We start from the raw sequence: 18054 nt of genomic DNA, 5'->3' as shown, positions 1-18054 counted from the left end.
CTATTTTTTATAAAAGAAATCCAATCCACGTTTAGCCCCAGTTACCCAATAATGTGAGCCCCCACAATTTAGTGTCCCAAAATCTCAAAATCAAGTCTTTTTTAACTATCTTCATGGTGAATTCACTGGTAGAGGTGTGCAAATGGTCGGTTTGGTTTCGAATCGAACTGAATCAATAAAAATAAAAATAAAAAATAAATAATTTTAAAAGCCGAACCAAATCGATTAATAAGCGAAAATTGAACCGAACCAAACCGATAAGTATCGGTTTGATTCGGTTTTAAACCGATCAAACCGAAATTTATAAATTGAGCATTTGATTTCCAATTGGGTTCAGTTCGGTTTTAAACTGATCAAACCTAAATCTTATGGTTCGGTTTGATTTTCTTTGATTTCCTTTATATATATATATATATTAATAATTTCGGTTCGGTTCCTTTTTTTTATTTTTTATGAAAATAACCGAACCAAACCGGTTAATCGAAATTATCAAAATTATAAACAGAACCGAATCGATTGAGTTTTAAAACCGAATCGATTAAATCGAATTGACTTGGTTCGGTTCGGTTTTTCAGTTTAAACTGAAAACTGCTTTCCCAATTCACTAGTGGTAGATTGAGTCTATGAATTTAAATTTAGACTAAATATATTGTTTAAATATTTTAAATAAAAATAAAAATAAATTTGATTTAAATGTCATACATTCCTAACAAGTTTAAAAAATAAAAATTAAAAATAATTACTTTTATTTTATTATTTCAAATCCATTGCACTGCAATTAAATGCACAATTATATGAGATATTACAACTTTTAAGTAGTTTTATGGAAATTTTTTTTATTAACCAAATAAAAGATTTTTAAATTTATGAATTTTAAATTAAATATTTAAAATTCAAATCCTATAATCCATATAGACGTTAATAATGACTCTTTTACATGGATAAGCCTGCATAATCACTCTTGTTGATACACCGGTAATTCTTTTGTATTGGGATAAATTATATACTATTCTGCTATTCCATATAGCATTTACATAGAATAGCAAGCTAATAGAGTATAAACACATATACATAAGTGGATTTCATAAATTAATAACTTCCTAATAGTGGGTCTCATAAAAGATTAATAAATTAGTGTGTAAATTAAGTATTCACTTATCATTTCATGTCAAATGCTAGCATGAATTAACCAACTCACGGTAAAATTACCCATACATAGGTCTACAAATTAAAGATGTCCTTATATGAGCTTAAACAGGATAGCAGGCGATGGAATATAAAGTTTACCAGTAAGCTCCAAGAGTATGGTTTTTATCAATCCTCTAATGATCACTGCATATTCACTAGCAGTCAAAGTGGATTACCATTCCCTTTGAAGGAGGCTTAGGCTCCATCCGGAAGTGGGCAATGAGGAGAAGCTGGATAAGAATCAACAAAGTTAAGAACATATATATATATTTTTTTATCAAAAGTTACGAACATATTTTAATTAAATAGCCACTGGAACTTTAATAATCGATAGGTGCAACGTCTAATATTTGTTCTTTAGTTGAAGGGCCAGCCCCACAATCCTATTCTGACCAGTGCAGCAGTATCTTGTCTGTTTTAAAAATAGGCCTGCAATAAAGAGAAAATAGTAAAAAATTAAAATGATAAGTCTAATTATTTTCAAGTCAATCAAACTCAAAACATCCTAATCTAGAAATTACATGTTAAATGGAAAAAAACCTGAATGAAAATACCAGTATCTTATCTTTTAAGGTAAAGTTTAAAAATTTTCACATAGCTTAAACAAGGGCTATGCTTCTCAATCAGATCATATAAAATGCCATTTTCAATACACAAATCATGAATCTGTATCTTGCTTTTTCAGAAAAGATGTGAAATTTATCACTACCAAACGTACTCCACTAAGATAAAGAATAAAAGGTGGCAAATGATCCAAATCTTAAATCAATAAATAAAAGGTATAAGTTAAAAATGACAGCACATCATCATATATTGCCTCTATTTAATGCGCAATAGCGGATGAAATAAATAAATAAATACAAGTTTAATGTCATTCCAAAGCAGAATATAACGTTTCTTTATTATATCATTATCAATTCAAGAAACTGATTATTATGTGTAGATGTAATAGGTCAAATCATCTCTCTCCTTCTCTCTCCGCTAAATCATTCAAAACCTCAAAACACACCTCCAAAATAGCCTCAACAACATTCAGGAAACATCTCCTAAACACTAAGCTCCATGTTCAAAACAGCCGCCTCTATCCTCGTATCCATAGCGATATCTTTCAGCTTGCTCTTCTCTTCTCCTCCAAAATCCTACTATCACTCCCTCTACATATCCAAATCCCTATCCGAAAATGCATCCGTATCACACCACCTCTACATGCTCACCCGTCGGCCCCATGTTGCTGGAACGGAAGCCAACGCTGAGGATGCAGAATATGTTCTATCCACTTTTGCTTCTTGCAACATTAAATCTCATAAAACCTCCTATGATGTGTCCCTGACATATCCTGTTTCTCGTTCCTTAACTCTAACAAACCCACCTCCAGAACAACCGATCATATTCGATCTCCATCAGCAGATATATGATGGGGATCCATATGCAGATGTGGCAAATGAAGTTCTACCTACCTTTCATGCCTATGCAAAGTCAGGAACTGTAAGTGGACCTGTGGTTTATGTAAATTATGGACGAGTGGAGGACTACACTACATTGAAAAAAATAGGCGTGAACGTATCCGGAACAGTTGTGTTGGCAAGGTACGGACAGATATATAGAGGAGACATGGTGCAGAATGCATTTGAGGCAGGTGCTATAGGGACAGTCATCTACACAGACAGGAAAGACTATGGCGGTGGAGCAAGTGGAGGATGGTTTCCGGACGCCAAGTGGATGCCTCCAAGCGGGGTCCAGGTAGGGTCTGTTTATGATGGAGCTGGTGATCCCACCACCCCTGGATGGGCAAGTATCCAAGGATGTGAGAGGCTATCAGTTGAGGAAGTAGAAAAAGAAGGGTTTGTTCCATTGATACCGTCTTTGCCAATATCAGCATCCGACGGTGAAACAGTCATGAGATCAGTGGGTGGACAAGTGGCTAACGAGGATTGGCAAGGAAGCAAAGATGGTCCAACTTATAGGGTTGGACCAGGGCCAGGGGTTCTAAACCTCAGTTATACTGTAAGTTTTGGACCTAGTTTTTGCATCATTCTGTATGACATAAAGATACAAACCGTCTGTGAAAAATGAGCTGCCATTTGACTCAGCTTTTGGATGAGATTTCAGGGGAAGCAAACTATTGCAACAATTCATAATGTTATTGGTGTAATAGAAGGAGCAGAAGAACCTGATCGGTGAGAAAACTTTAAAACAGCTAGCCTGCATTCTGTTAGCTAAAATTTCCATTTTTATGCACCTTCAGGATTTAACTACACGCCCCAGCAAAGAAAAAAAAAGAGATATATTGATAATAACAATTTATAGATATTTCTAGGTTTGTCCCTCTTCTAATGATTTTAGTCACACTGTAACAATTATTTCTAGATTTGTCCTTCTGGGTAATCATCGGGATGCATGGACATTTGGAGCTGTTGATCCCAACAGTGGCACGGCAACACTGCTAGAGGTAGTTACAGCTATAATAGATGCCCTGTTAAATACATTATCGGAAAAAGAAAAATTATCACAGGAAAAAAAATCAGCCCTTCATATAATTTTCACATGCATTATAGGTTGCTCAAAGATTTGAAAAGCTACAGAAAAGAGGGTGGAAACCTCGAAGAACAATTGTCCTGTGCAATTGGGACGCAGAGGAATATGGCCTGGTCTCTCTCTCTCTCTCACTCTGTGTGCGTGCGTGTCTGTTTACGTATGAAAGGAAACATAAATCAAGTGTTTTTTCCAGATAGGATCAACCGAATGGGTAGAAGACAACAGAGAGATGCTAGCTTCAAGGGCCGTAGCCTACTTGAATGTTGATTCTGCAGTGTCTGGAGCAGAATTTCATGGCTCTGCAACTCCTCAACTTGATGAACTACTCATACAGGCTACTAAACAGGTATACAAATAAGAACTAAATGTCATCACAAGCGGGCAAAAGCAATCAAGCAATGATAAAAAAAAAAAAAGGAAATATATTTCACATATCATTTTTCGTAAGATATAAAGCAACTTCAGAAACAACTAAAATAAGAAAATATGCTAAAATATATATGATATTCTAGATTACATTTTTACCAAGTAATTCCTCGCACTTATCACAATAAGATTAACTGCTCATCTTTTTGAAGGTTCAAGACCCTGATAACTCATCACGAACCATCTATGAGTCATGGGTTAGTTCCAGCGGCTCTCCTGTGGTAAGCATAATTAATCAAATCTCATATTAGCTCTTTGATAATTTGATCATGATGAACATTCTACGCAAGATAAACTACATTCCAGTTACCAGTAAAACAAATTATTTTTCCATAGAACAAAAAATTACAGATAGAAGATGATTCTCATCATATGAACCTTGTAAGCTTTTTTTCATAAGTCAACTATCTGACGCTCATGAATATGTACTCTGCAAATGAAGATTGAGAGATTGGGTGGTGGAGGGTCAGATTATGCAGCTTTTGTGCAACATATCGGTGTTGCATCAGCTGATTTATCTTATGGAAGAGGTAACTTTGTTAACTTCAACTATGTAGGCATACCAAATGGCCCGTATTTTCCTTCAGCACCTTCTAGTAGTAAATATCTACGATATTTGATATTCTTTTTAGACGCTCATTATTATAGCAAGACACTTTGATTAACTTCAGCCTAAAGTCATTTCCTGCTGGATAAGCTTTCCAATGTTGCTTTAGCTAAGCATTGAAAATTGATGAATGACACAGATTGACATCTCTCATGCCTAACCAATACTAATGATCAACCACAGGGTACCCAGTATACCACTCAATGTACGATGACTTCGTCTGGATGAAGAAGTTTGGTGACCCCATGTTTCAAAGACACATCGCAGGTTTGTCATCAAACTTCTATCTAACAGCTACAATTACAAATATCAGAATTTATTCCAAATAACAGTGCAAAATATTGTTTACTTATAGTTTGTCGGTAACAGAATATGCAATTATACATATAGAGAAAGGATATTGAAGTTGAAGCATTTTTAAGCAGCTCAAATTACAAACCACATATCGTATTTGCACCAAGTTTTGAATCACAGAAGCAAATCTAAAATGTTAATTCAATTGTCCCAAATAGTTCAATTTATAATTTTGCCACATATTTCCTCTCTCTTAACTCTGTCCTTGAAAAAACAGTGGCTAGTGTTTGGGGTTTGGTTGCTCTTCAGTTAGCAGATGAGGAGTTTTTACCTTTTAATTATCTCTCCTATGCATATGAGCTCCAGGTATGTCTATGTTGCAATGGTTAGAAAAAAACATTGAATACAGTTCACAACTTTGTGTTTAATGTCAAAAGTTTACAACAGAAAAGTGCAAAGGACTTGGAAGATGAGATCTCAGATCAGGGCATACGCCTTGATCCCTTATTCAAGTCCATTGACGATCTAACAAAAGCAGCCACCAAAATATATAATGAGAGAAAGGTATGTCAAAAGTTGTATCTCAAAATTGACATAAAAAAGGATTTCTAAAAAAGTCAAATTAGAGAAGTATAATTCTCCAGGCAATAGAAGAAAGCAGAGGCTGGGGATCAATATTGAAGAAAGACCATTTAAGAGTGAGAGAACTCAATGACAGACTGATGATGGCAGAACGAGCATTTACAGACCAAGATGGACTCTCTGGGAGGCCATGGAATAAGCATTTGGTACGTTTCAACTTAAATGACTCTTGAATTACTAATCAAGTTATTTTCCATGCTTTCCATTTTCCTTTCTTTATATAGCATACACAATGTAATTTTTTTGGTGAACTCCCAATGTTTAAAACATCAAATTTTATATGTGACGTAGTAAGCCGAGTAAAGTCAGGCTCAATTACAACTAACCAGAACGACCAAGCTAATATTTCCAAGATCTGCAGATATACGCACCCTCAAAGCATAATGACTATGGATCCAAGTCCTTTCCTGGAATTGATGATGCCATTGACAAGGCAAAGAAGCTTAAAACTCCAGAGTCATGGCACTATGTACAACATGAAGTTTGGAGAGTCTCTAGAGCTGTCAGACATGTCTCATTAGTCCTCCGTGGTGAGCTAACATGAATATGTACAATATAATCACATTATGAAGTTCCTGTACGCTATGCTGAGTATGAAATTTCACAAAGACAATATCGCATATAATTTAGAAATTCCACTTAAAAAGGCTGACTTGCCAAATTTCTTTTCAGATCAGCAATTATCATCTCAAACTTAATCTAAAAATGGCATAACATCGTATGAATTGGATCCAAGTATCCAACATCAGAATCCTATCAGCTATCCATCCCAAAATCAATTTATCTCACTGGTGCATAACCAGTTAACCACAAAATAATATCAATGCCAAAAACCAAATGATAGCTTGTGATCCCAACTAGAGTGCATAACCAATTTCATAATTAGGCTTTATCTTGGTTAAACCTTTAAAGAAACTATGAAGTCTATCATCATCTATAACCATATTCTATTTAATCACCTCGTTTTCTGGAAGCTCTGTCCTAAGACTATAACTTTTACAAACAATGCTCTTCTTGACAGCTCAATGTGAATCAACCATCCTATCATTCTAAGTTAATGCAACTTCCTGCAGCATTATCTTGAATGCACCGATAACTAATTACAATCTTGCATTATTATTTATCATATCAACACCTCATTTTCCCACCCTTGTTTTATAGGCATTAACCCGTGAGAAACACAAGGGGACTATGCATGAAATGCACCCATAAAAAAACATTAAGGTTGTATTTAATTCTCTTGACAGTTATGCCTTGCAATAAGAACACCAAAAATGTTCGGATAGAGCAATCAATGATCATCAACAAGATTCTTAACTACTTGGCTTATGAAATCGCTATATAACTGAGCTAACTTAGTGTTTATTTGGCATTGAATTTGAAGGGCGCAAACTGTTTTTTTGAATAAGAGCACAATTTTAGATGCCATTAAAAAAAGCAGTTTGAAAAAAACTGTTTAGTTATTTTAGTATTTTTATAATTAAAACTTATCAAATTTAATTTTAAATTATTTTTTAATACTCTTTAGCTAGTATATTTGAAAAAATGATTTTCTCATCAGCAGTTTCAACAGCAATGCCAAAAAGGCCTTTAGCCTAATATCAAAATTTCATCAAACTGAGCCACCGCGGTAATTACTAGTTATCTTTCTCTATAACCAAAACTATACTCAAACTTGCACTTCCTTTATCTTCTGCAATCTACTTAGGGATAGCAGGTGGGCGGATTTTACGAGTGCCCGACTTGCCCAAACCCTAATGGAATGGGTTCGGATAATTTTTATTCGGATTTGAATGAGTTCGGGTTTAGAAAACACTATCCATCACATGTTCGGATAGGGTTTGAATTATGTACCCTAGGTGCCCACTACCTGAGCCCGCTTAACTATGTAGGTAGCAGGTTTAGGGTACCCACAAATACCCGAATTAAACAACCATGAAAAAGGAAAATAGAATACCTTTAGTAGGACTTGAACCTTAGACCTCCAAAAGCATAAGAAACATCATCTACAACTAGGCTATCTCATGTTTGTTACTTATATATATATATATATATATATCCTGCATATTTTTTTTTATATAAAAATTATATTGTATATATATTTTTTAAACATCAAATTTTATATATTTTTATATATTAATGATATTTTAACATAATTAAAGTAAATGAATCAAATTTTTAAAAGTTCTCTCTCTCTCTCTATATATATATATATACCTGCATATTTTTTATATAAAAATTATATTGTATATATATTTTTTAAACATCAAATTTTATATATTTTTACATATTAATGATATTGTAACATAATTAAAGTAAATGAATCAAATTTTATATATTTTTACATATTAATGATATTATAACATAATTAAAGTAAATGAATCAAATTTTTAAAAGTTCTCTAAACATTTTAACCTAATATTTTATGAAATTTCTCACTATCTCTCTCTTATTACTATGTATGTATGTATATGTATGTATGTATGTATGTATGTATGTTAAACTAACTCTTTCTCACTATATATATGTATGTATGTATGTATGTATGTATGTATGTTATTACTTTCAATGTACCATTACTTTTATGTATATGTATGTATGTATATATGTTATTACTTTCAATGTACCATTAGTTTTTATATGTATTTACCCCTCTTATTGTTATATATTTATTTCATTCCGTATACCTCTATATGCTACATTTAAAATTTTCTCATAGTTATCTAAACCCTTTTAATGATATATTAAATTATAATATATGAATGATATGTTAAATTATATTATAATATTTTTTGATAATTTTTGTTTGATTAAAAATAATTTAAATTTATTTTTTAAAATAATTAAGATAAATTAAATCATATCAATGTAAAAATAGTTAGAAACTTATTAAATGACCTCAAGCATGATTAATGATTATCTTTACAAGTTCTAATATCATAATTATTTAATAGAAGGTTTTTATTGATTACCTTAAAACTACTTAGTTTGAGAAGCATAACACAAATAAACCTTGAGGTGAGCATTTGGTTCAAACCGAACCGAACCAAACCGAATTAAATTATGAAAATTGAATTACATATTTTAAAAACCGAACCGAAATGAAATGGATGAAAAATCAAATCGAACCGAACCTCTCTATTTCGGTTCGGTTCAAACCGATTGGTTTTATTTTTTATTATTTTTTAATTTAGACTTGATTTTCAAGTTATTTAGTTTAATTTTGACTTGGTTTGAACCTAATAACCATTAATCAATAAAATTAAACAATATATATATATATATATATATATATATATATATATATATATATATATATATATATAAAATTAAATATAATTCATAAATTCCCCATAAAAATAAATCAATTCAAAAATCAATTCGATTCGATTTGGTTCTATTTGAATAGATAAAATTACTATTCAGTTTTGTTCGGTTTAACTCATTTTTTTTCTTTAAAATCGAACCGAATCGAAATAACCGAAATTTTTATAATATAAAATCGAACCGAACCGATTAAACCGAATTGATTCCATTTGGTTTGGTTTTTCAGTTTCAATCGAAATCTGCTCACCCCTAAATAAACCTAACCCATATCTAGTCCCTTTCATTCTTTTGCTTCAGCCTAGCCTATCAACTCTCATCTTACGCCGCCCAACCCACAAACTATCACGACCCAAAATTTTGTGTCGTGACCGGTGCATAATTTAAGTATTCTTAAATTATGCAAGCCTTATCAGAGTATCTTGAATAAATATATTGTCACTTACTAATCCCAAAAATAGATAAAATCCAAATAAATAAAATATTGAATAAACATCATGAATATCTCATAAGTAAACTGCAGAGTCTCTACAGATTTCAAATAAAAACTTAAACTGTTCAATAAACTAAACTAATTATTAGCCCAAGGAAACATGAATTCGGGCATACTATGAGAACAAATCAAAGATTGTCCTTCTCCAGAAAATGGGCTGAATATTTGGATTAGCTGCAGAATTCTACTGATCTGAAATAGATAACAGACAGAGAAAAAGTAGTTTGAGCTAATGCTCAGTGAATGATAATTACAGCACACAACGGAACAGGAACAGACAGATGCTTGATTGATTTCATAATAAATTTTATATTCAAAAAAATCATGCTCATGCTATCAAAATCATTAATAAAATAATTTCATAAAACATATATATAAAAAAAATTCATTCGATAAATTTTTATGGTATAGTACACCAGGGTAATGATACCCTACATCATCAAAGGCCAGATGGTAAGCGTGCTACCAAATATTAGATACTTTCCTTCTCCTTCACAGATATCAATGCATATGATACTAATGCAAACCATAAATTGCAATGATGTATGACTCAACAATTCAACTTAATACTGTGATAGTCCACACGGTGGGGCCAGATAACATATACAGATACTGGGCACAGGTACCAATTCAAAATAAAAAATTAATTTGTACAAATTAATCAAAATCAACAAAAAAATTTCTGATAGCAAATAATAATTGATAGTGTAATTCTAACAGTTTATTTCAATAATTTCAGAGAGTCAATAAGATCAAATCAATCTCAAATCAATTCAGTGTAACACATCGGTAAATTTTATAGTCAGATATCAATCAATATAAAGACATTAAAGGCCTATTTTCAAAATCCTAATAGCTCTAATGCAGAGATAATTGGTAAAATCAATTATTTAATCAAAATCTGAATAAAATGCATGTAACACCCCTAATTTTTAAATTTATTATTTTATGGGTAATTATTTATATTTTTTTTTATTTAAATTTTGAAAAATTATTTAAAATTTTTCGGATTTTAGAAATCGGGTTCGATTTTTCGAAAACATAAAACTTTGATGATTTTTAAAAATTAATTTAAAGACCACGTAGCAAAACTAAAAATATATTTAGACTCTACGAATTTTTCTGAGTTTTCTAGAATTTTTTCGAAATTTTTAGGCCTCATTTTTGGTCTTAAGGCAGAGTAAAAATTCAAATTTTTATATTCTGAATCAAACCGACCGAATCAAACTGGACCTGATCAAACTGGTCGAATCGGACCGGCCCTCTTCCTCTTTTTCTTTCCTCTTCGCGCGTCCCTGATGTCTTCTCTCTCTCGTTTTCTCTTTCCTCCCTCCGCCCCTCGTCTTCCAGCAGGTACCCAGCCCTCCCCCACACTCCAACGCACCTCCCCAGCCTCTCCCCTGCCACTGGCAAGCCTGCAGGCAGCCAGAAAATGTCGCGCGAAACCCACCCAGCGCGCGCATGCCATTTCACTTTCCCGGCCAAAATTCGGCTGATCCGGCCACCGATTGGACTGGATCTTGTGTCAAAACCCATTTACACCTCGAGAGCTTTCCATAGACACCATGAACACCAAAATTCATCAAGCGGTTTGTCCAATTTTTGTCTAGAAGTTTTAGCCCATTTTGATTTTCTAGCTAGATTTCTCGAAAACTGTAAACCCCACAAAAAATCTGAGTACCGGAGTGCTCCACTCGTCGAGAGCTTCGCGACAATACCCATTTCAAATTTTTTCGACACCGTTTTCGGTGGGTCCCATGAGATTTCACAGTATTTTTCTGAGCATTAAATGAGCTTAGAAAATTTCGTGAAAATTATATATTAACCCCCGTGTTGTGAGCTTCGTGTAGGTACCTTCAATTTGTGAAAATTCAACAGTTGTTCGGGTTTGCAATTTCGGGCCAAGCAAACAGACTACCGAAAAAGTCTTCGAATTGGATCGAGGTTATAGGCTATCCCATGATTTTCAAACATCCCGGACGCGTCTCTAGGGTCGGAATCGGCATAGGTAAACCCGAACCTTACTTTTTCTTAATTATCTAGTGCTTGAATTAGATTAAAAATCTATAAAATATTTGTGGTAGCTTAGAAAATTATAATTCCTTTTGCATTAGCTTAGTAATATTGCTAAGGATCACGGGGCAAAGTTTTAGAATTTTTAGAGCTCATATAGGTAGTTTTTGCAAAAGGGATTAATTATAAGGATAAAACTGTAATTTTTCACATTATGATTGTTGATTGTTTAGATGGGTTTAGGAGGGGCCATGTGATATGATTGAGTTGTGGATGTGAGATTTGTGGATATAGAAGTGTATTTTGAACCCTTTTACAGGTTGGGTAGGTCCTAGATGTAGGGGAGACTCTGCCAGATTTTCGGCACGACCTAGAGTTTCTTTGGTCTTTTCCAAGCTTGTATTGAGTCAAATATATTAAATAATTATTATGAAATTGTCAGGTGAGCAGGGACAGCCTTCCTCCTCCCCCCAGCCGCCGCAGTGACTTTGGTTAAGTCTGTGAGTAAAATATTAATTTTAATTATAATTTCGATATTATTATATGTTCAAGTATGCCCATGCATCACTTATAAATATGTATTTATGTAGTTAAACACTAGGCACATTTTATATTGCATTCATAATTGATGTAGTGCCATGGATGTTTGTGGTAATTTAGAGTAGTGTGCGGGCGTTGGCATGCGTGTAGTATGGTATTGGATATGGACAGGACGGGTAGACAAGGCTTGAGAGACACTCGCTAGGACCCAGTCCTTTATTGATAAGTCGGGGTAGACACGACTTGAAAGACACTCGCTGGGACCCCGCATTTGGTTTATTAAGTGGAAGTCCGGCTTGAGAGACACTCGCTGGCAGAGGTTGGGTTAAGAGGGCTGTATAGGGGATCAGCTCCCATATATGTATTGCTTGATAATATTGGGTGTGTGAGTGCTCTAAATTGCCTTTTTGTTGTTATGATATGAATTGTATAAAAATTATGAGGATGTTGCATATCACTCCATATGGTGCATTAGCTTTATATAGTTATAGAGATTATGATTAAAATTGATATTTTACTCTCTGAGTCGAACACTCACTCCTGTTCATCTATTTTTTCAAGCTACAGGAGGATTATTTGTTGTGGCTAATCTGCTCTTCTTCTTCGCAGGTCCATTAATAGTCTTTAATGTATTTTATACAATTGAGTTAAATTTTAGATTCCACATGTGTTAGAAGCACTTATTTTTATTTTGGGCCTGTATTATAAAAGTTATGTTGGACTTGTAAAATTATTAACTGTATGCATGATGGGATTGGATGAGAGAGCTGAGCTCTCATTTGAGTTATGACATTTTTATTATGTGGAGGGTGAGCTGAGCTCCCCAAATTATTATATATTATATTTACAGGTCGAGCGAGTTAAAAACTCTCCGTTGAATGGTCCATTTTATGGCCGGACTCTGTCCGATTGAATTCTTGAAATTGAGCCCAAATGAGCCTTAGGATTGGGTTGAGGAATAATTAGGCTTACTACGGGCCTCAGGGGCTTTAGACTGGCCTAGGTCTTAGTGCCGGTCTGGCCCATAGGTTGGTCGTGACAAATGTGGTATCAGAGCTTAGGCTCCAGATTCATAGGGAATATATGTCTAAAGTATTGGGAAGAGTCTAATAGGAGTCACATGCAGAGAATAGGGTCCACATTCGTCCTTGCATTGTCATCTTTGCTTCTAGTTTCTGCTTTGTATAATTGTGTGTAAATATGAGTCTATAGAGCTGTGTAACATGCCGTTTTGAATTTTTTTGGGCTAATGCTGCTGAATTTCAGGAAAATGCATAGAAGCAGGAGAGCTACTACTGCACTAGAATGGGATGTGCCAGATGAGTTGTCGACACAGGATGAGGCGCCTGCCCCGAGGAGGCGGGGTAGGAGACCTAGAGCTACTCAAGTAGAAGAGCAGTCACCACCAGTTCAGGAACAGTCTTTTATGGCTCAGGGTCCCATGGACCCAATGGCAGCTACCTTAGCTGGATTGCAGAGAACCATCGATATGATGGCACAGTATATGGTCCATCCTCTCCAACAGCAGTAGCCTACCGCACTAAGAGGGGAACCTTGTAAATAAATAATCAATTTTAAGAAGTTGGTGCCTAGTACTTATGATGTGTCAGGTGATGCATATCAGTTTTTAGACTCGTGCAGATCGGCAGGGATGGAGTTACAATTGACTAACAGGAGATTGGTAGTGTGTGTACAACATATATTGGGGGCCAGTGCCAAGGCAGTGGATGACAGGCTACGTACTACCTCGTATTGAGGGATTAGCATGAACCTAGTTTGTGGAACTGTTTATCAATAGGTTTGTGCCAGAAAGCTTTAGAGATCAAAAGTAGTGGGCCTTTGAGGCCTTAAGACAAAGTGGCTGATCCGTAGATGAATATGCTATAGAATTTCTAGAACTGAGCAGGTATACCCCTACAGCAGTGGCTACAGAAAGTATGAAGGTAAAGATGTTCCTAAAGGGGTTGGATAGGAGGTATGCAAACTTGGCTATGATGTCTTATCAGTCTTTTGATATGGCAGTTGATTGAGCTCAACAGATTGAGATTAGCTATGCAGGAGATGACAGTGGAAGGGAAAAGAAGAATAAAGCAGAGGGTTCTTCAGGTATTCCTTACACGGGTACCACGGATAGTGGCGGCCAAAGTCATTACAGAGGAAGAGGTAGAAGCAACAAGAAGGGTGGTTTTAAACATAAATCTCAGGGATTCAAACTAGGGTATGGATTCAGCAGTGGTCACAGTTCGGGTTACAGCAATTTTAGGTCTAGTTTAGGATCCTCCTTGGCACCTAGCACACAGTGTGGAAGAGGACATTCAGGACCATGTATGATGGGTTCAGGAGTATGTTTCCAGTGTGGCCAGCAGGGTCACTTTGCTAGAGAATGTCCAATGTTCAGTGAGCCACAGATGGGGTCATAGAGTTCTGTTGCAAATGTTCCTCGTTAATTGTATCCCGGTGCTTCTAGCATGGCAGGCAGTTAGTTCAGTGGCCAATAGGGCCGAGAACAAGGAGGACATGGATTTGGAGGCAGGTCAGGAGGTAGAAGTCAATTTCAGGGTTCTGCAATGCAAGGTAGGGGTCAAGCTCGGGTTTTCACCTTGACCCACCAGGATGCTCAGGCTTCCAATGCAATTGTGGCAGGTATTCTTATAGTCTGTTCCTATGAGGCTCGTGTTTTGATAGATCCGGATGCTACGCACTCATTTGTCTCCCCTGTTTTTGCCATGAGATTACAACTTTAGAATGCCCCTTGTCTGTAGCTACCCCACTTAGTGACAACATAGATGTGGATATGGTTTTTCCGGGTAGCCCAGTGGTAGTGGATGGAAGGATCCTCTCAGCAGACTTGGTTCCTTTACTGGTAATGGATTTTGATGTGATTTTGGGAATGGATTAGCTGACAACTCATTATGCCACTTTAGACTGCAGGAACAAAAGAGTGTACTTTCATATACCTGGTGTGGAAGAGTTTAGCTTTGATGGTGACAAGAGTGTGGCTCCATATAACTTGGTGTCAGCAATTAGTGCTAGAAAAATATTGAGGCGTGGATGTCAAGGGTATTTGGCATTAGTGAGAGATACATCTGTAGAAGGTGTTAACATTGAAAATGTTCCTGTTATCAGAGAATTTATGGATGTCTTCCCTAAGGAGCTTCCAGGGTTGCCACCAGGAAGGGAAATAGAGTTCTGCATTGATGTTGTACTGGGTACAAACCCCATATCAATGCCGCTTTACAGGATGGCACCAACAGAATTGAAAGAGCTAAAGGAGCAACTACAGGAGCTTTTGGACAAGGGTTTCATACGTCCGAGCACTTCACCTTGGGGCGCTCTTATTCTATTTGTGAGAAAGAAAGATGGGTCCTTGAAGTTGTGTATTGATTATAGACAGCTGAATAAGGTGACTGTGAAGAACAAGTATCCACTTCCTCGGATCGATGATCTGTTTGATCAGCTCCAAGGGGCTAGATTCTTTTCCAAAATAGACCTACGATCAGGCTACCATCAGTTGAGAATTAGGAATGAGGATGTGTCCAAGACAGCATTCAGGACAAGATATAGTCATTATGAATTTTTGGTGATGTCTTTTGGACTCACTAATGCACCAGCGGCCTTCATAGACTTGATGAACAGGGTGTTCGGGCCATTCCTGGACCATTTTGTCATCGTATTCATAGATGACATTTTGGTATACTCTCGGACTGAGGAAGAACATGTGTGGCATTTGAGGATGGTGTTGCAAACTTTGAGGGAGCACCAGCTATATGCCAAATTTTCAAAATGTGAATTTTGGCTAGAAAGTATCTCATTCTTGGGACACGTGATTTCTAGTGAAGGCATTCAAGTGGATCCCAAGAAAATTGAGGCTGTAACTGATTGGCTTAGGCCTACAACAGTCACTGAGGTGTGAAGTTTTCTGGGCCTAGCTGGCTACTATAGACGCTTTGTATAGGATTTCTCCAGGATAGCATCTCCCCTAACTAAGTTAACTAGGAAGAATATTCTGTTCATTTGGATAGATGATTGTGAGGAGAGCTTCCAGAAGTTTAAGGAATGTCTAACTACCGCCCCTGTGTTGACATTACCGATGAGTGGTGAAGGATATACCGTGTACTGTGATGCCTCCAGAGTTGGGTTAGGGTGTGTTTTGATGCAGAATGGAAAGGTAGTGGCTTATGCTTCAAGATAGCTAAAGAGGCATGAGCAGAACTACCCCATTCATGATTTGGAAATGGTGGCTGTAGTCTTTGCACTAAAGATCTGGAGACATTACCTGTATGGTGAAGTGTACGAGATATACACTGACCACAAGAGTTTGAAGTACATCGTCCAACAGAGGGATTTAAATTTGAGGCAGAGGAGATGGATGGAGCTTCTAAAAGACTATGATTGTACTATCCAGTAACACCCTGGGAAGGCCAATGTAGTAGCACATGCTTTGAGTAGAAAATCTTCTGGCAGCTTGGCACACATTACAGCGGAGAAGAGATTATTGATTCAGGAAATACATGAGTTGATGGATCAAGGTCTGATCTTAGATCTTTTAGATGAGGGGGTATTATTGGCCCATTTTTCAGTGAGAGCAGACCTGCGAGACAGAATTAGAGTTTCCCAACACAGAGACCAATAATTGATGAAGATCATAGAAAGAATACAGCAGGGTGAAGGTGGTGAGTTTGGATTTGCCAATGATGGCCCCTTATGCAAGGTTCTAGGATATGTGTGCCTGACGTAGATAATCTCAGAAATGAAATCATGTGAGAGGCACACTATACACTGTACAATGTCCACCCAGGCTCTACCAAGATGTACCATGATGTGAAAGATAGCTACTGATGGAATGGCATGAAGAGGGACATAGCAGACTTTGTGTCCAAGTGCTTGACTTGTCAGAAGGTGAAGTTTGAACACCAGAGGCTATCAGGGAAGCTGCAAGAGCTCCCTATCCCATAATAGAAGTGAGAAATGATCACTATGAATTTTGTAACTGGATTTCCTCATACCACACCGGGATATGATTCGATATGGGTAATTGTAGATCGTCTGACTAAATCAGCTCATTTCTTGCCTATGAAAATCACATATTTTGTTGCACAGTACGCCCGGCTCTATGTTCGAGAAATAGTCAGATCGCATTGAGTTTCTGCTTCCATAATATTTAACAGAGGGCCCCAGTTCACTTCTAGATTTTGGAGAAAGCTACAAGAGGCACTTGGCACGCAATCAAACTTTAGTACTACCTTCCACCCTTAGACAGACAGGCAGTCTGAAAGGACAATCCAAACACTAGAAGACATGCTTCTCATGTGTGTTTTGGATTTTGGAGATCAATGGGATGATCAGCTACCCTTGGTAGAGTTTGCCTACAACAACAGTTATCATTCCAGTATAGGGATGGCACCTTATGAGGCGCTATATGGTAGAAAATATAAGTCTCCTTTGTGTTGGACGGAAATGGGAGAAGCGAAGGTGCATGATGTAGACCTAGTGCAGTACACTTTAGATATGGTTCCTTTAATCAGGGAATGATTGAAAACAGTTTTCAGTAGGCAGAAGAGTTATGCAGATCCCAGACGGAGGGATGTGGAGTTTGCAGTAGGCGATTACGTATTCCTGAAGGTTTCTCCGATGAAGGGAGTCATGAGATTTGGGAAGAATGGCAAGTTGGCACCTCGATATATTGGACCTTTTGAGGTTACTGATAGAGTTGGAGCAGTTGCCTATCGGTTGGAGTTACCACCCAACCTTTCTCATGTTCATCCTGTATTTCACATCTCCATGCTCAGAAAATACATACCTGATCCTTCTTATGTGCTACAGCCGAATATAGTAGAGCTGAAGGAAGACTTGACATTTGAGGAGCAACCTGTAGCCATAGTGGACTACCAAGTGAGGCAGCTAAGATCAAAACAGATCCCTAGGGTTAAGGTTTTGTGGAGGAGCCAGTCAGTGAAAGAGTGCACCTGGGAGTGAGAGCAGGACATGCGTA

General features: G+C 36.4%; 1 protein-coding gene and 1 long non-coding RNA gene across 3 annotated transcripts; one reads left to right on the top strand and one right to left on the bottom strand.

Moving 5' to 3' along the window:
* Positions 1-1123: 1123 nt before the first annotated feature.
* LOC131179332 (uncharacterized) lies at positions 1124-4597 on the bottom strand. Its single transcript, XR_009148357.1, has 2 exons — positions 4249-4597; positions 1124-1617 (listed from the first exon to the last, which is right to left on the bottom strand). It is a non-coding gene; the product is annotated as an uncharacterized LOC131179332 (long non-coding RNA).
* On the top strand, positions 2080-6363 carry LOC110638843 (probable glutamate carboxypeptidase LAMP1). 2 transcript variants are annotated; one of them, XM_021789538.2, is made up of 12 exons: positions 2080-3192; positions 3298-3365; positions 3556-3637; positions 3744-3836; positions 3917-4069; positions 4302-4370; positions 4592-4679; positions 4940-5023; positions 5328-5416; positions 5498-5614; positions 5695-5838; positions 6054-6363. In XM_021789538.2, exons 1-12 carry the CDS (start codon positions 2251-2253, stop codon positions 6234-6236), a joined length of 2112 nt encoding a protein of 703 aa, XP_021645230.2. In that variant the 5' UTR covers positions 2080-2250; the 3' UTR covers positions 6237-6363. The 2 variants fall into 2 exon arrangements, with proteins under 2 accessions (XP_021645230.2, XP_058001988.1); XM_058146005.1 differs by having other exon boundaries at positions 5984-6123.
* Positions 6364-18054: the final 11691 nt, after the last annotated feature.

The sequence above is a fragment of the Hevea brasiliensis genome, chromosome 4 (genome assembly GCF_030052815.1).
Source record: "Hevea brasiliensis isolate MT/VB/25A 57/8 chromosome 4, ASM3005281v1, whole genome shotgun sequence".
NCBI classification, from domain to species: Eukaryota; Viridiplantae; Streptophyta; class Magnoliopsida; order Malpighiales; family Euphorbiaceae; genus Hevea; species Hevea brasiliensis.
This window is presented reverse-complemented; position numbering and strand designations above follow the sequence as displayed.

Coding starts and splice junctions, on each gene's coding strand:
- LOC110638843 (XM_021789538.2), top strand. CDS start 2,251: ATGTTCAAAACAGCCGCCTCTATCCTCGTATCCATAGCGATATCTTTC. Junction 3,193..3,297: donor TTCTAAACCTCAGTTATACT/GTAAGTTTTGGA, acceptor ATGAGATTTCAG/GGGAAGCAAACTATTGCAAC. Junction 5,024..5,327: donor GTTTCAAAGACACATCGCAG/GTTTGTCATCAA, acceptor TTGAAAAAACAG/TGGCTAGTGTTTGGGGTTTG.